Below are 18,893 nucleotides of genomic sequence, written 5' to 3'. Positions count from 1 at the left end.
AAACTAAAAGAAATTATTAACACTTGCAAAATTTTTATTTTATACCAGATAAAAAAACGAAAAATGTTTTTTTTTTTTATATTTATGTTAGTATGTAATACCCTCCTGCTATGATAACAATACGTAAAAAAATATTAATTGTTACACACAAATCTTACTTATAAAATCTCTAATAAAAGATAATTCAACGAAAATTATATCGTAACCGTCAGTCGTCAACAAGATAAATTTTATTAAAATATTTATAGGTTTTGTACCTGAGACCATTTGCGAACTTAAATCAAATTATGCAGTTCCATTTAGCTGCTAAACTTGTTATCAGATGTACAGTAAAACGGAATGGAATTTAGACATCGCATCTAACAAAATTCACATGGAAGAATTATTATAAGCCAAAAAATCTATGAAAATTAATAAATTTCAAGATTATGAAGAAGCTAAGAAGTTCGTTTTTTCGAAATGTCAATAACCCGATTTGAAAAAACCATTGTATTGTCATGTCATAAATTTACATAAGCATAAGCAGCCCGTAAATGTCCCACTGCTGGGATAAAGGCCTCCTCTCCCTTTGAGGAGAAGGTTTGGAGCATATTCCACCACGCTGCTCCAATGCGGGTTGGCGGAATACACATGTGGCTGAATTTCGTTGAAATTAGACACATGCAGGTTTCCTCACGATGTTTTCCTTCACCGCCGAGCACGAGATGAATTATAAACACAAATTAAGCACATGAAATTTCAGTGGTGCCTGCCTGGGTTTGAACCCGAAATCATCGGTTAAGATGCACGTGTTCTAACCACTGGGCCATCTCGGCTTATGGTCATAAATTTGCGATGAGTAAATTTTACATAGAGATATAAAAATTAAAAAATATTTTATGCTTTTATTTCTATACAATAATATGTGATGAGAATATGAAAAGGCTTAATAAAGTCCTTCGTTTGCTAGAAATGAAAACCCTAAATATCTAAATAAAAAATACAAAAGTTCAGCAAAATCTCGTTTCTTGTCGATCTATCGTCAGTCTCTCATGCGACCATCGCAAAAATGCTATAATATAAAGTCAGACAGAGTTCAAGGGAATCGCATATGCTGCAAGCTATTTATGAATGTACAAAAACTCGCGCGTATTTCCGGTGCCACAAATACGAAGCAATTCGAAGAAGTCGTATACGTAACCGAGTATACACGAATATTTACAAGCAAAGCTACATTAACCTAATATTTTCATTATAATATTAAATAGAATACAAAGTTTCTTACAAAGTCGACGAGATATTTGTGTTTTCGCAAATGTCTAGCGTCAGCCTTACAATGATCGGACGTTCCGGAAGCTATTCGTTCGATACCACGTGCGTAACTCACGACAAAAGTACACACTATTATTAAATGAAACTTTTAAATCGCTTCTGATTTAGCAGTTGATAACCTATAATGTACTCATGTGAACGCAGCTCAGAGATAAGCCGAACTATATTCGTTCGAGTTCATTAACACCTCATTCGATTCGCACACGCATTCGCACGTTACGGAAACATAGACGAATACAATTTTACACGTTATCGTGTGATGTTTTAAATAAAACATGATTCTCGTGATACGTCATGTATCATTATTTTATTACTTTCTATTTATTAATCTTTATATTCGTATTATTGTTCAATATACAATATGATCATATTGGCACACCATTCCAATAATAAAATATAAAAAGTATTATCAATTTTATTACGATACATTTTAATTGGACCATCAGCCTAATAAGAATTTTCATCAACATAAGGCTCAGATATAAATTATGATAAAAAAAAAATACGAGTTTGACACAATAAATAATTTTATTAAGCTTTTATTCATGCACTGATTTCGTTTCGGAACAGTACCGCTGTTTATATAAATAAACGTTTCGTATAACAAAACTCTAGTGGTAGGGTTTTACGCGTCTGAGTAGGTACTATCCACTCAGCACTGATTCAACCGCTTAGTAGTGCTTCTAAATATTGTTGTGTTCCGGTTTAAAAGATGAGTAAGCCAGTTTCATCGTAAGCACAATGAAAATTATTTTTTAATTCCCAAGAATAGTGTCGCACTGGCGTTGTAAGGAATGGGGAATATTTCTTACAGCGTCAATGTCTATTAGCGGTGTTGACTCCTAAGTCCAGTCATTATATACAAAAAACCGGCTAAGAAAATGCAAAAGAAACGAAGAGGCTGATTTTTGAATATATTGTAAGAGAGAAAATCAGCCTTCTCACTTAATTTGCATTTTCAAGCTGGCTTTTTTTTTCTCGCTGGAAAAACGCGTTAGGCGCTTCCCCCACGTGATGTAAAGTGGGGGGTGGACTCCCCGGAGCCCTGGACGCCGAGTGCGCCCAGGTACGCCGGGTTTACCCACTAAAAAACCAGCGGTACCCTCTCCGTCTTACGGCGGGCGCCACGGGATCGCTTGCGCATGCTACCGTGACGTCCTGACGGTCGGCCCGCCTATGCGGGCCTCCAACACCTAGAGGGGTTTCTCGGGGTGCATTTCCAAGTGCCTATAATGACTGAACAACGTTATAAAATCTTTGACGTTTTACTCAATGCTTTCATTTTTGGACATCGCTTGTTTTATTGAAACCCTCCGTGATATATATATATATTTTTTGATTTAGCAATATTATCAGCATCGATATATCTGTGACCATTATAATTAAAACATTGTCAGGATTTCGTCAACGATATTAAAATTGTATAAGTACGCTCCATGACGCTGTCACATTTAAGAGTGCCCTATAAAACCTGTGTGGTATTTATACCTTTTACAACTATAAAACGTACTTACTCTCGTGTAATTGGCTTTTTATTGTTTTGTTAATATTACCGTGTTCTTTGAACTTCTAGGAAGTTCAAGGACTCTGTCGCATTGCGATAAATTAACTGAAGAAACGAAACTAAAAAAGCACGTTCAAATGAGTTAAAATCGTTTCGTACGTCTGGGTTTGACATATATATATATATATATATATATGTATTAACGACTTGATCGATTAAAGATAGATTTACGAATTATAGTAGCGTCGAGGTTGTGGTTCATAATTTAGATCCAAAAGAGAAGAAGTACGTATTCTTAAACGTATTTTAGTCAAGTATCAATTTCGTAGCTCATATAATTACACAAAGTGGTAATTAGGAATTCGTGGAATTTCGTTTATAATCTCGTATTTGCAGAGTATACACTGTTTGCGTAAAGCCGTTGGTCCTGCACCTGAACTCCGGATTTGGGTACAATCGGATTATGAGAGGAACGGAGAGTGCACCTGATTACTAAGTTACTAACACCGAAATCGGTCATCGGCACTTTAATTGGGTCGAATTGATGATGTAAAATTCAATATATCACAAATTGTTTTCATTGTTCGTCTCTATCTATTTAATATCTTATAGTTTGTTGTTATTTGATAATAAGTAACCCAGGAATAAAGAATAAGGTACATACATGTAATACAACAAGACTTTTGTTGTTTCGCAATAATACTATTAATTTAAAATGTTTTATAATTCACAGTTTTAAACAGTTATATTATTATATAATACTGTTATAATTTATTTATATGTACATTTTTATGCATATATCTCTGTTAAGTATGTTTTGCTCTTGTTTTAAGATTCCGAACTGTAATTAACTTAATAATGTTTGAATAACTGACCGTGAATTATTAACTTTTTTGCGCATTCATCGTACAATAGAATGAAACCGTGGGATTTATTAACAAAGGCCTCTGATCATAATAATAAGTCTTAGTCGAAATTTAGAAGAAAGTTGCATAATTGGTTTCTCAATTTACTTTTGCACGTGGTTTTGCTCACGTGGATTTCGCTTCGATAAGAATTTATTTACTCGATCGCAATTTCTTACAGATAGACATAGAAACGGACATAAATCTTTGTCGATATTTATGTTTCTGTGTCAAATTGTAAAGCTGATTTGTTGAACAATTGAGGCGTGGAGTCATGACGTATTAAACACTTTCCATATTTATTATTTACACGAATACATTTTCATAAATTTGTTAATTGTGTACCTAAAAAAGATGTATATATAAAATGATATTTTAGTACCTTAAATTTAATAATAATAATGACCTCAATTTATTGATGTATTGATATAATGGCTAGTGTTATTTGGGATGATGTAAGGATTCTTAATTTACCTATAGTATTCTCAATGTTTGTGGTGAGGCACTAGTGCACACTCATAACCCGATGGGACGCCAAATCGTACAAGACCGGAAAACGTTCAGACGTAGTGGACTTACGGCTTTACGTACCTATATACTTCATGGAGCACGGGTACGCAACAAACCTCCAAACTCCGGGCTGCCACTGAGATTTGCATGCCCGCCAACCTTCAACTAAGAGCCACATGTTCTATTCATATCATAGTTACTAATGATTAAATGAAATCATAATAATTCGAGTAGCATTTGAACATCAATACATTCGTACAATTGAATAGTATGTTCTTTATGCAAATGTTACAAAACTCTTTCCCGTTTAAACAACTTTAAAGGTGATACCGTTAAGAGTACTTAAGAGTTAGTTTGGATTAGTTTTATTTCTTTAAGTGCGCCATCTCGAAGATGGGATCGAGAGAACAGGTCCTTGTTATGTACAATATTACCTTAATAATGGTTGCATCGACATTTTCTTCAAAAACCATGCAATCCACACCTTATACAAACAAACAAGATACCTCAGCATATCCCCGTTTAAAAAAAAACAACAATTAATATACAAACACAAAATACAACTATCAGTCTTTTATATATCTACTAAATATTCTAATTAAAAACATCGATACTTAAGTCAAATTGTATTAAACTGTATCAAAATTAAAGCCGCGACCTTTGACGTATGACAAGAGTTCAATGACCGCAGAGTAGGTATTGAACGAATGGGATTGAAAAGGTTTACTTAAGGATTCTAATACAACACTTTGCATAAAGTCCGATAGTTCAAGATTATACCTAAATAAGCTTCGTAACATCTACAGATACTAAAAGGTTCAACTTTCAATTTGCTTACAAAGTTTTAAGTAATTTAATTAAGATACATTCACCTTTTAAAATAAATAAATAATTTTAAAGTAAAGTAATTAAAGCAGATAATATCGTGTGTTATATAATAACGCAATTTAATGAAGATGTATTATGTTTTAATTACAGGTTTAATTGTTTCATTGACGGGAGAGATTTATTGATGTATTTTTTTAAACTCCTGTCTGGTGTTCGAAAAGTGCTCGAATATCGATAAAATTTTTATGAAAACATATGTTTTGACAATTTCCTGATTGGACTCTTGGATTTTTCAGAACAATTCTCGTCAACTCATTAAAAAAAAACCGTTGACAAACAGGGTAAAATGAAATGAAATGTTTTCCTTATATACATTTATATATATATATATATATATATATATATATATATATATGACTGTTACAACTTACAATGTGCCACGAAACCTCTGTTTTTATTTTAAACTCTTGTAATTTTTGAAAGAGTTTTCATTCAAAGAGTTTTCAAATGTTTTTACTAGTGTATATATAAAATACTAGCTCTGTATGGCGTACATCGACCTAGTCTGAGCTTCATACATTTATAACACATCTCCTTTTATTAAAATCCGTCCAAACGTGATTGAGTATCAAATAACAGAAACTTTCCATTTATAATATATGACATCGTACATGTATATCATTGAAATATTATTATTATATAATAAAATTCACATCAGCTTTTATCGAGGGATACTCTACAAATTTCGCGAAGACTACAGATCCTAACACAATTCAATAGACCTGTCGAAATTATGTCGGCCTCGTCTATTATAGGATAACTAGCGCCATCGCGCTGTCTCTTTTTTTAATATAATACTATATTTAATAAAACTAGTTTCAGCCTGCGGGTGATGGAGATGAGAGACTTTCTGGTTCAACGTCTGTACTTTTTGATTTTGATGATTTGTTGATTACACCTACTTTCGCTTTACAATATTAATTATAATTTTGAACTCATATTAAATGGACCGTCCATTTAGCAGTAACTAGTTATCGCCCGCGGCGCCGCTAGAGTTTTAGGCGTCGATAGTTCTTAGTCATAACAAAATACACATGTCCTTCCTTTGAGTTCAATCTTGCTTGATACCAAATGTCAATCAATTCTGTTTAATGGTTTTGTCGTGTAAAAGCAACATAACAGACAATCAGAGTTATTTTCGAATTTATAGAATTAGTATAGATGACAGAATTATTTAATTATATAATGTGTCTGTTTATTTCTCTAATAAAAATATCCGACTACGAGCGAAACGCGTAACTAGATACAAGTTTATATTATTTTACGACCCGAGTGTTACAATCAGGAAGACATTCGACCCACATTCTAAACCGGTTGAACTAGAACCAGCTGATAAGAAAACATACAGTGTGTTATAAAGTACCTAATAGTCGTGAAATTGTAAATCGACTATGTGTTTATTTCAAATAAAGATCACACATACATACAACATATTTTATCGACGAAATATTTGAGACGTTTTTTTTGGATTATTTTATCGATACTAATCATAAAAGAGCTGAAACTAAAACGCTTTATCTATTGAAATTTTAGATACCTACAATTAATAGTATTTGTATCTCTTGTCGGTTTCAGCTATCTACAATGTGTGGTGTGTGCATTATAATAATTGTAAACAAAACCAAAGCTACATAATAAAATTATTACGTATTAGTTCAAACAATTAATTAGATTTGATTTGATATATTGCCAATTAAAGGTGATACAACTCGCTAATAGAGGCATAATAAATAGAGATTGAATCTCGAAAAAAAAAACGTTTCAAAGTTCGTTTCTATGCTGCGAGATCTCAAAATATCTGCATATCTTTTTCAAATTTTAATTAATTAAGATTCATTGCGATTATTTCTCTGACAAATAGTTTTTGAATTTTGAACATTTGGTTCTACGAGTTTCACAAACCAAATTCGATTAGAAGAGGTTATATACAATTGATTAATGTGATACTTTTTACTGGCTGGCATATCTAAAAAAAAAGAGTAAACAAAACCCGACAACTATATTATTACGCATCGATTCCATTAAGTCATTTGTTTACACAGGAACAGCTGACTTGTAAGCGAGTTGACGTGGGTCCCCTCGCCTCCCACAGAGGTTAATAATACGGGCAGATATGACCACCCGCACTAAAACCTTTGTTGTCATACCAATAACTATGTTTTTATATCTAAAGTTATAGAACATATTTACTTACAATTTTGTTTTATAAACAATTCAATACATTCCCACAATTGAATTATGTACTACGATGTATAATATTTTTTGTAGTACCTAAGTATTTGGTACGCACCAACTAAATTTATATATACAAAGAGTGTTAAATCATTTAATTTTAAGTCGCTTAGATTAGATACTTTTTAGAAATTATGCATCTCTTGTTATTTTTTTGTTGTTCTTAAAGACCCAAAACGATCGTTTGATAGTATAAGATTTATATACTAGCGTAATTCCCTAATAGTATAAAAATAGTAAGAACATAGATCGCTTTCGAATATGTATGGGTAAGCGAATACATATTCTAAAATCCAGGGCTTTGAAATGGTTAGCAAGTTTGCGAACTCTCGACCAGTTTGGAGGAGTGTTGTTAACAAAGTTAGCACTTTGAGCGGTAAGACCCTACCATGGTAACGTACTTTGGTATTTCGAAATTTCATTCGAAGTTATTTCACTTTTAAATTCAATTTTCAAATAAAATTAATTATGTTACTCTTAATGTTTCAGGTAAATATCTTCAAAGATGACCACGTCTTTGCTGGATTGGATTCGTTTACTGTGAGTTTATATTATGAATTCTTAAAACGAATTTAAGAACACGGGAAATTCTCTCGTAACGTTAAATATAAAAAGAGAAGGACGTAGAGAATCTAGCGGAAACTTCATGAAATAGCGTGTTAACATTCAATTTTTTCGTCACCGTTAACGCTTAAAATTCTGACTAACTGGCGCCTGGCGGGAGACGGTTAAAAACCAGCAGAACGTCTGTCCTACCTATATATTTATATTTTTTTTAATAATAAATATTAACATTAAGGCCTTAAATAAAAATTAAAAATAGTTACTTTAAAAATCATGACCTGGAATGGGGCAAAATGATAGCAGCATTTCCCCATTCAATCGCAATTCCGATCTGGGCAAAAATGAACCAGCCTGTCACCAGTGGATGCAAAAAGGCGATATGTTATAAAATGTGCAACTGTGTCAGCTGCAAATGGGATAAAGACATCATTTGGAATAGATTGTAATATATGTATGTATTTCAAGTAGTAAAAAGTGGTAAATACTGAATTTGCTGCAAGTTCGTTTGGGTATAATCAACATTACAAATCAAAGTTTTAAATTGAATGAGAATGCTAACACTAGTTACTAGATAGTAAAAAGGTTTTATTTAAGTAGACTGTTTAGTCTACTTAAATAAAACCTTTTTACTATCTCTATTGACTGGACGTACAGAACCAACGAATACAATTATAAAACAATCACACTCAATCAATGTGCAATGTGTAATGTAAGGTTACTGAGAACAGATATCATTACATTTGAATGTATATACCATAAGATTGTGAGGACAATATGAAATAATGAATCAAACACGTACATCAAGGTCACGTTTAAATCCAAGCAATCACTTCAAAATCATTCAAGGGCCTTCTGCTTAGAAGTCAATTCGTGATCAACATCATGATAAAACATTCATTTAAGTGAGATCTCGCAAGAGTCTTAAAACATTAACTAGCTTAAATAAAAACGTAGATGCTACCTAAATAAACAAAAAACTTACTAGTGTATTTTGTTTAATATAATTAATATTTATATAATTTTATTATATATTTATACGTCCATCGAATTAAAAACAATTGTCGGTGCTTAGATCGATGAGATCGTTACTTAACTTGGGAAACATAGTTGTAGAATTAATTGAATTATGTAATTAACGAGTTTATAGGTGATAGGGAATGAAAGGATCTTGAAGCTCCGGGCTATTAAAGATATGATTTTTGTTTGCTGAGGGTTCCACGAACAGCTTAGAATATGTAATAACTGACTTTAGCCTGACTTCAGGAAACACAGTCAAAGAACGGTTTTTCCCAGAAATCATCCTACGAATTATATATTTTGTACTACAGTAACGTCGTGTGTGTGAGTATTTGTTCGTGAATGTGTGTGTTTTTAAACGTAAAATAAGTAGGTACTCTTTTTGCTTACAATAAGACAGGTTAAAACAATTTTTTCAAATATTTCTATTTTGATGTTGCCAGGAAACAAAACGGATGATGATGTCGACCTGACCGTTTTCGCCCATGGCAGCCAATTTAAGGGAAACAAACCAACTACGTAGGATATGTTATAGTGCACAAGTGTGTGCTCAAACACAAATGTGCTCTCTATACCCTTTCGTATCGACTTTACGTGCTTTCCGAGGCACGGTAGTGTGCACATTTCCAACATATAGACTCCGGGCTGTTACAAGTTCTACCGGTCTATATAGATATAGCAATAACGTCAAAATTCAACGACATCGGAAACCATTAGAAATATATTCACAATATACATTTCTACCGAAATTGTTCTAAGTAACTCCGTAGTCCGTTACTTCGAATTTCGCTCCGGTGAATATCGTTCACGGCTGATTGGGAACAAATTGAGTGAGAGGCGACTTTAATCGGCTTAATTTCAGTTTCGTACCATTTAAATATTCTCGAGACAACCCCAAATATAACGTTTATTGTAATCAGTTTCTAATAAAACAACAGCGATGAAAATTCTACTTTACATATATATGTAAAGTAGAATTACGGCCTATACATGTCCCAATGTTGGGCGAATACCACCTTTCAAGGAGAAGAGTTGAGGCTTATTCCACAACGCTGTTCCAAAGCCAATGGCTGTGATAGATTTTCATTCGACACATGCGATATTTTCCGTTATCGCTGACCACCAAATGATATATAAACACAAATTAAGCACATGAAAATTCAGTAATGCTATCCTGAATTTGAACCCACAATTCCTCTTTCTTATTTAAGAAAATATAAATACGTTCCTATCAAGACTTCATTGCTATATTTCTCAAAACGTTCATTCGTTACCATTTTAAATCCTTAAGGCCATATGTAGTCTAAATAGAAAGGCATCCTTGACGTCAAATTATTCTATTAAATATACACACGTTTCTTGTTTCCCTCAGTTTATCATCAAAACAAATTATTATAAATTAATTAATTTAACTAATTATAGTAATATTAATTTATATTAATTTATTAAAGTGTATGCAGCACTGGTCACCCATCAAGGTCTGTTACCAGAAATGTAGAATTAAATGCAAATTGATAAAAATTAGTTCGAATTACATTATATATATACTACGAAATTAATATAATTACGTTAATTGAAATACCGCCGTTAGTATGCGCACGACATTCTCATAAATGTTTTATTATGTGAGAATAGAATTTTGTGTTAGAAAATTACATTTCTCAGGTTAATTATCGTACATTATTCACACTAACAGCTGCGCTGAAGTCTTCTTTCGGAGTTCAGTGGTGGATATATCGTTCGCCAGCTCTGACGCAGCACGCAGAGTGAGGAATTGCAGAATAGAGGAAGAGGTGAAGACTGTCAGATACGACTAAACCCCATTTGAAATCTCCACCGTTCGCTTGCTGTTGGAACCCTTGAGAATACCAACCAAGGTTCCGTAGTAGTCCCTTGGTCAACTAGATCGTTAGCTGGCGAAGGAGGCTGCCAAGGGTAACACCAGCGTCGAAAAGATTTTCATTTACATAAACGGATTATTTCAATCCTTCAAAACACAACTTCTAATTGACATTTTAATAAAATTTCCTATTTTCATAAGCTTTTTTGGTTTATCCTTGTTGTATGATAATAATGTCGTATATCAGTTCTGTCATAAGAAACATTACAATTTGTATTATGACACGCTGACAACGTTTTATGACGACGCATTAACTCGGATAAATTATCGCGAATGTGATATAATATGTCAGAGAATTTATCGTCCTTTTTAGGCCGTGTTGATTAAAAAGCATTGTTTTCGTGTTATGGTTGTAATGTCAATTAAACTGTTCTACTAACTCCTTTATCTAAAACGAATATTACATAGATACGTATTTTAATATACAACCAATAGTCACCATGTGACCGGCGAGAACTTCTCCGCAAATCTGAATCATCATCATCATCCTCCTGCCCTTACCCCAATTTTACTTGGGGTCTGCGCAGCATATCTTCTTCTTCCATACTACTCTGTCGGACGTCATCTCACAAGTAACATTCTTTCTAGCCATATCGTCTTTCACACAATCCATCCATCGTTTCTTTGGTCGTCTCCTACCTTTATATCCATCCACATCCATGCTCAAGACCTTCCTCACAATATGTTCAAAGGAGGTGACATGTAATTTTTTCGTTTTCAAAAATTTGTGTAATACCTACTTGGTCTGCAAATTCGAGTAACTCGTACTATTCATTTGAATGCTTAAATGTCAAGGCGTAGGCGTCACTGCACCTTTGAGTAATCCGATTAATTAGTGTATATTATCATAAACTTGATAGTTTCGCGTACAATAAATCGAAAATTATATTTAGTTTATAAAATATAAACTTAAGTAACTTAACGATTAGGATTTTTTTTAAATAAATATTTTATTAATATGTCACTTCACACACCTTAGTTTCGACAGTTTACACAAATCTCCGATATTCCCAAACATCGAGTTATATTTGAGAATATTACTTCATTTAAAGTCAAATTTAATGATTTAAATTATTTGTGAGCTCTTTTTGCTCGACAAAGGTGTTATAAGAATGTTTGAGGTGGCAAATAACTACGCTACCCGACGTCTTACGGGTTATATTTAGATGTGGAAAATGCACTCGAATCATAATGGTTTCTTTACGATGTTTTCCTTCACCTACGACACGAGATGTATTTCTATGAACACCATTTTTGGACCTCTTTCTGTTCAGACATCAAAGCTTTAAAATAAACCACCTAAAACATTTAGTGATGCCTGCCTGGGTTTGAATCTACATTATTCGGTTAAGAACCATGTAAATCATCAAATGGCCAATTAATTTTGGCTCAGTCATAAATGTACGTTAAACAATCAAATAATCGGTTCCAGATTAACAAAATGAGTTCGACGTCGCGCCACATATGCTCGGATACTGAATAACTTGCGCTATGTCCTATCTACTGTCTGTCGGCTCAGTGCACGTGTAACAAATATCAAACACAACTATCTAAACAATCTCGCATACATCGTAACTTTACACGATTGAATCTCCAAGTTAATAAATTATGGTTTATTTAAATATCGTATAAATTTTACTTGGTGGTAGGGCAAGTACCATCCACTCATTATATATTCTACATACATCAATAGGTACTTAGTTTTGTTGTGTTCCGATTTGAAGGATTTGTGAGCCGGTGTAACTACAGGCACAAGGGACATAATATCTTAGTCCAAGGTTGGTGGCACATTGGTGATATGAGATATAATTAAAATTTCTTACAATACCTATGTATATGGGCACGTTACATCTTATTCCTCATCGCCTTTTTAGAAAACTTCAACTACTGACAAACCTTTTTATATTGTCTTTTGTGGAAACTCATATCAGTAAGTGGACAATTTCACGATGTAACGAAACCATAGTATTGGCGCACATTTTATAATTGTATCTACAAAGTTTTTTTTTTGGTCGACCCTTAGGCTATAGAATAAATAATTTGCAGTGCGAATACTCCATCCCATGTGTATTCGCCTTGCATATTATTATTTATCAAGAGTACTAAGTCACTAGGTGGTAGGGCTTCGTTTGACATACTCAACACTTATCAATAATTTTACCATCAAATACAAAACCTCTATATTACTGAATTATCCTCTATATTACACATTGTCTATGTTTATACGTAACTACGTACTACCAGGTAGTCAATGTTCAACTTACTCAAATTAATTTAAAAAAAAAAAATCAAAACAACTTAGTGCGAAAATAGTATTTATAAATTAATTTCTTTTTTTTTAAATATTTATATTAAAATAAAGTCAAAGTTTTAACTTTGAATTGTATTTATCCATGTGATAAGCCCATACACATGGAATGAAAATGCAACGTGTACAATTGCTTGCAATGCTTGCTCGTAGTAAAAACATAAAGCGATAAACTTCACGTGTGTTGATCCTTCTTACTAGTTCATTTGATTGCGGAAATCATTATAGCTCTTGGAATATTGCGAATTGGTTTCAATGTCAATAAACTTATCTGTTAACGCAATCGAAATTAATCCTTAAATCAAAGAACTTGAAGCTTAATATGGCGCGTGCCTATTGCGATGCTGTTGCACTTCATCAGGTTATGTAAATGTACGCAGCTGCATGGCAGCGTGTAAAACGTTCTATGTCTATTTCAAAGAATTCTAGTTCACAAACTATACCTCATATGGAATAAAATTGCGCGCATTATTATAATTTATGACTTTTATTTGATTGCATAAGAGCTTGTTGTCTTTATCAGTTGTGTCTTGTTTGTCTGACGCAATTGCCGTGAACCGAAAATGATCCCAGTAAAGTATAATCGACCTATATATTCGAATATAAAATTCAGCTTATCGCCTTATCTGTGCATTTGATAAGAAAATGTTTACCAAACACGAAACAAGCCCGAAATAATATTTGTTCTGTTACATTTGAACTAGAATTTCACATGGAAATTTTTAATGCACAACAAAATAAATTAAATTGAAAGCCGAGACGGTGTTGATAGAAGAGAATCTGTCCAACTACTTTGTCCATACAGGCACAAACAATAACCATGAGCCATATGTGTCTCACGGGACAGGAAAATGGTTCAATCCGAAAGCACCACTGAGCTGCTTGTGTGTGCTTAGTTTTTATATTTTTTACAGTATTCGTAAAGAAAACATCCACACTAAGCACCAAACCTTTTCTTCTAATAGGATGTGACTATCTTAATATATTTGCGATAAAATTGTGTGCTCTCTTGAAAAATAGTTAAGACGAAGCATCATTAAAAATATATATATCTTAAATTTCACTTTATATCAGTAGTTTTTTTTTTAATTGATTGTAAGTATTATAAGTAAATAGTGGTAGAATGATAGTTCTACATCTGTTCTTGCTTCGTTATTTGTAATTATAATAAAGTTCAATAATACAGTAATGGACAACAAGCTATTGATCATGAATTTGAATAATGTGATGTTGTTGCAGATGATCTCGTGTCTAATTATAGACCGACTGAAATATATCGGATATTGGCGAGACTTCTCACGATGTAAGAGGATCTCATTTTAGTTTATTACCCGCTATCGTCATCATTAGTCTACAAGTTGTTCCTCGTGACTCCATCCGCGTCAAATTGATTTCTCGTGAAACAAAATTCAGTATTTTTGACGTTATTAGGTAACAAAAAGTCAAACGGTTATTCTTCTTTATATTATTTATGTTATTGGTCCGATTAATAAAACCAATAATTAGTATCAAGTTCGTCAACGCATTTATACAACCACTTGAGACATTAAACGGTCTAGTTAAGACAGTCAAATGTCCAGCTGTAAATCTAGACCAAAGCAATAGAGGAACAGCTGGTAGTGCTTGAATAGAGTGCGAATATCATTAAAGATCAGATGATTAATATTTAAAAATAGAAGCCCAAATATTTCTGTATGCATATCCTTTCTAATAAACATTACACAACGATTGTATTAATAAGCGACAAAATGCTTTGTCTTCTGTTTTCAAATGACAAAAGACTAATGAAAGAAAGAGATGAATCGATATGTCTATACTTGCTATATTGTAAAATAAGTAATTGCTGTCGGAAACGACATTGAGTTAATTTACAATGTACAATTTACCATTAAATATTTTTTTTAAAAAATCTTTGTTTATTAAAACGTACAATGTTATATTTATTCTTGATAAAAATATCTATGTCACGAATATTGGTTTTGTAATATTTCCGTAAACAATAATATTATCTGTTGATAATAAAATAAAATATACTTTATAACATTTGGAATGTTATAAAAGCCCTAATTTGTCTTCGTCTTGTATGTTGCATATTTTAAAACATAAAAACAATGGACTTTTATAGAAGTATTTTTATAGGACACCTTTTAGAGGACATCACTTGACACTAAGAAAACTCAATGCTCACAATAAAGCTTGTCCTCCATAAGAGAACTAAGGATTAAATTCTTGTTTAGACGCACCAGCCTTTTAAAATATATCTAAGCTTTTTAACAAACCAAGATTATCTTACAATATGTTTTTTATAGCAATTAACCCATATATACACTTCTTTGGCAATATTTGATTAATTTTCATATATTTTCATAATTTAAAACGTTAAACAATATATGTATTAGTAATTTAATATTTTGTTTCAATAAAAACAGATTTTAGTGAGGTAAAAATAAGTCTATATTTAGAATAAACTTTAAAACAAAATCTTTTATTTAAGATTCGTTTGCGATTGATTTCCCAATTTTCTAAGATTATCGATATTGTGCAAAGCTTGTGCTATCTCAAATGTTCACTGAAGTTAAACAAGAACTAGCCCACGTTTTCCTCCTATTACAACACTCCCAAATGCAATGTACTGCAACTCGAGTTGATAAATTTAATGATAAGCCTATATACAACCTATGTAGTGAAACATTTTTTTTACTTTTATCAGAGTCTTTTTTTTTTAGCATTAGCAGCCCGTAAATGTCCCACTGCTGGTATAAAGGCCTCCTCTCCCTTTGAGGAGAAGGTTTGGAGCATATTCCACCACGCTGCTCCAATGCGGGTTGGCGGAATACACATGTGGCAGAATTTCGTTGAAATTAGACACATGCAGGTTTCCTCACGATGTTTTCCTTCACCGCCGATCACGAGATGAATTACAAACACAAATTAGCTCATGAAAATTTAGTGGTGCACGCGTTCTAACCACTGGGCCATCTCGGCTCTTATCAGAGTCTTTAATATTAACTTAATCCCTTTAAATAACTAAACGATTTGATTATATTTTGAATTTATTGTTCATGAAAAGTATTTAAATCGAAACATTAAGCAACACAATCTATACAAATAAAAGTATTAATATTGAAATAGATCGTTCCAAATACGCAAATTAGAATATTATCAAGCATACACTTAGGAATAATTGTAATGAAGATTAACGACAACGCTTCATTGTTACCGCTTTAATTAAACCGATTTAGCAACAAAGATTAGAATATGTGTCATCGAGGTGAATGAACCGGGAAATGTTAAAATAAATAAAACAGATAGCGAATCTGAAGCACTGTTTGCTCAATCTAAGCACGATTTTCAATATATGTTTTAATATTTTTTGCTTGTTCATATGTTGGGTTAAAATTCGTTAAAAACCTTTTAAAGCGAGGTCTTATATTACAAGGATCTTATAATTGATTGTTTTATAAAAGTTTTGAAATTCAAACATCGTTAATTCCAAATGCCTAATTATAAATTGATAAAAATGTTACCTGATTAGAAAAACATTGATTTCATAAGCATGTCTTTGGAATTCAATAAACTCTTGTTTCTCGTAATACAATTCTTCGGAGGTATGCTGAATAATTATAAAATACGATTGGATCGTTCTGCGGTTTCTTTTTAGAAAGCTTTGTACTTTGTCTTTGTTATTTGGAAGATAGCGGCACCTGTAACTTTAATGGTTTCCTTAGTTAGCATCGTTAAATTAAATGGATACCCGTTGCTTCGGTCGTCGTCTATTTCTTGCGTTGACGACAACTTTCAATTGACTAAGACTGTCTCCATGCAGTGATCTTTTAAAGTGTCACCTTGCTCTATGTATAGCAGGATGTAATTAACCATATGACAAAATGCTTAGACACTTGGTCTCAAAGAAGTTTAAGCCGTCCCTTGCACCATCAAAGCACTGCAAACAAATACCTAAGATTTTATGTCCTTCAAATTGCAATGACTTACTCACCCTTATGACTATTACTTATAACTTGTGGAAGTCAATCAAAGGCTTCAATCTAGGCAAGAAACACTCGGTCTTGAGTGCTTACATTGTGTTTATAATTTAATTGTGAAAAAAAACATCGTGAGGAAAGCTGCGTGTTTCGGATGAAAATTTGCCACGTGTATTTCATCATCATTCATCCCAAGTGAAATAACATGATGGAATAGGGTAACTGAAACAGAGTTTTGATGGTTAGCAGTAAAATAATTCATCACTACAGAATTTACTGAACGGACTTAAACAAAGACTTACCGCAAAATGATTACTTGACTAATTTACAACGAACGCACATTTTTTTATGAATCATAGGAACTAACCTTTCAAAGCAGAAAATCTGATTTTTTACCAACATTTAAGTAACTCTGTAAATAAGGAATTTTTCCATCGTAATATTACTGATCATTTACCTAAAAACCGTATATAAACTCATTTTTATCGGTGTTCAATAAATTATGAGATCGTGACTGACTGTTCGTAAACTGTGTTATGAAAATGACTAATCCGACATAACAGCCCGCCATCTGCCTGCAAATGCCTTTTAACATTCTATGCCACTAAAACTGGCTTCGCTTTTCACGTTAAGATCATGTTCGTCATAACACTATATAATTCCTTTAGTAGTTTATTACCTTTTATATTTTTAAATACTATTTATATAAATTTTAAATTAGTTTTACAATCATCTGAAGAAATGTTGCTCTTTTCACTTCAGATTATTAAATAAGGATCTATTACTTATTGCAAATTACTGTTGGAGATATTGGAACGGGCTTCTTGTTAACATTCGTCATTGATTTATAGATCCAATATTTCAGAGTGAGATACGCTTTCATAAGCAACATTACTAATTTTAACTATACTTTAAATAAGTGCAGTGGTCGTAACTTGTACACTTCCACTACTTGATAAAAGCATTTATCAAAAATATCAAAAACAAAAACTGTACTTTTGTCGCTGTAGACTTTTTTAGATTTTCCCATAAAGTAAAAAAAGATACATTTGTTCTTGTACGGATTTGATCTTTGCTATCATCGGTTACGATCAACGCGTTCTATCCGTAAGGCCATCTCGTAAAAAACCCATATATATGTATTTGTGATGTCTTTATATTTTGAAGTCATAATCATCTCTGCCTAGATCTACAAATAATTTACTTACATTATGTGACTAAACTTAAAGAATACCGACTTATTTATATTCTCAACACAGTATCGATAACATCGGACAGTTGCTGTGACTCATATTGCGTGCCTAGTCCCCCAAAAAATAATACAACATACTAGTTTTCATTTGTAACAAACGCTGCTTCAATGGGCCTGTTTTAAATATTCTTATATTAAATACGAATTTCGTAATTACGACTTTTGTCACTCGAAACTTTACAATTATTATTATTTTTTTATGATATCGGTAGATGGACGAGCAAATGGACCACCTGAGGGGAAGTGGTCACCACCGCCTATAGACAATGGTGTTGTAAGAAATATTAACAATTTCTTATATAACCAATGCGACACCAACCTTGGGAACTAAGATGTAACGTCCCTCCTGCGTGTAGTTACACTGGCTCACTCACCCTCCAACACAACGATACTAAGTACTGCTGTTTGGCGGTAGAATATCTGATGAGTGGGTGGTACCTACCCAGACGGGCTTGCACAAAGCCCTAACACCAAGTAAAGTAATCAACAAATTAATTCCTGCTATAATAATAAATCCAT

At 32.7% G+C, this 18,893-nt stretch overlaps 1 protein-coding gene across 10 annotated transcripts in view; it reads left to right on the top strand.

Annotated features, from left to right (window-relative positions):
• The window catches only part of LOC125068516 (protein yippee-like), an 88,623-nt gene that overhangs the window by 51,873 nt on the left and 17,857 nt on the right, over nucleotides 1–18,893 (top strand). For 3 of the 10 annotated variants that reach the window (XM_047677697.1, XM_047677698.1, XM_047677696.1), the window contains exon 2: nucleotides 7,840–7,890. The exons of the other annotated variants lie outside the window; for them this stretch is intronic. In XM_047677697.1, the coding sequence (XP_047533653.1) occupies nucleotides 7,856–7,890 (35 nt within the window). In that variant the 5' untranslated portion in view covers nucleotides 7,840–7,855. The remainder of the gene's footprint in view (nucleotides 1–7,839; nucleotides 7,891–18,893) is intronic. 10 annotated transcript variants of the gene reach the window in all.

This window comes from Vanessa atalanta, chromosome 13, assembly GCF_905147765.1.
Source record: "Vanessa atalanta chromosome 13, ilVanAtal1.2, whole genome shotgun sequence".
Taxonomy (NCBI): domain Eukaryota; kingdom Metazoa; phylum Arthropoda; class Insecta; order Lepidoptera; family Nymphalidae; genus Vanessa; species Vanessa atalanta.
Note: the sequence above shows the minus strand (reverse complement) of the source record. Positions and strands in the feature narration are given on the sequence as shown.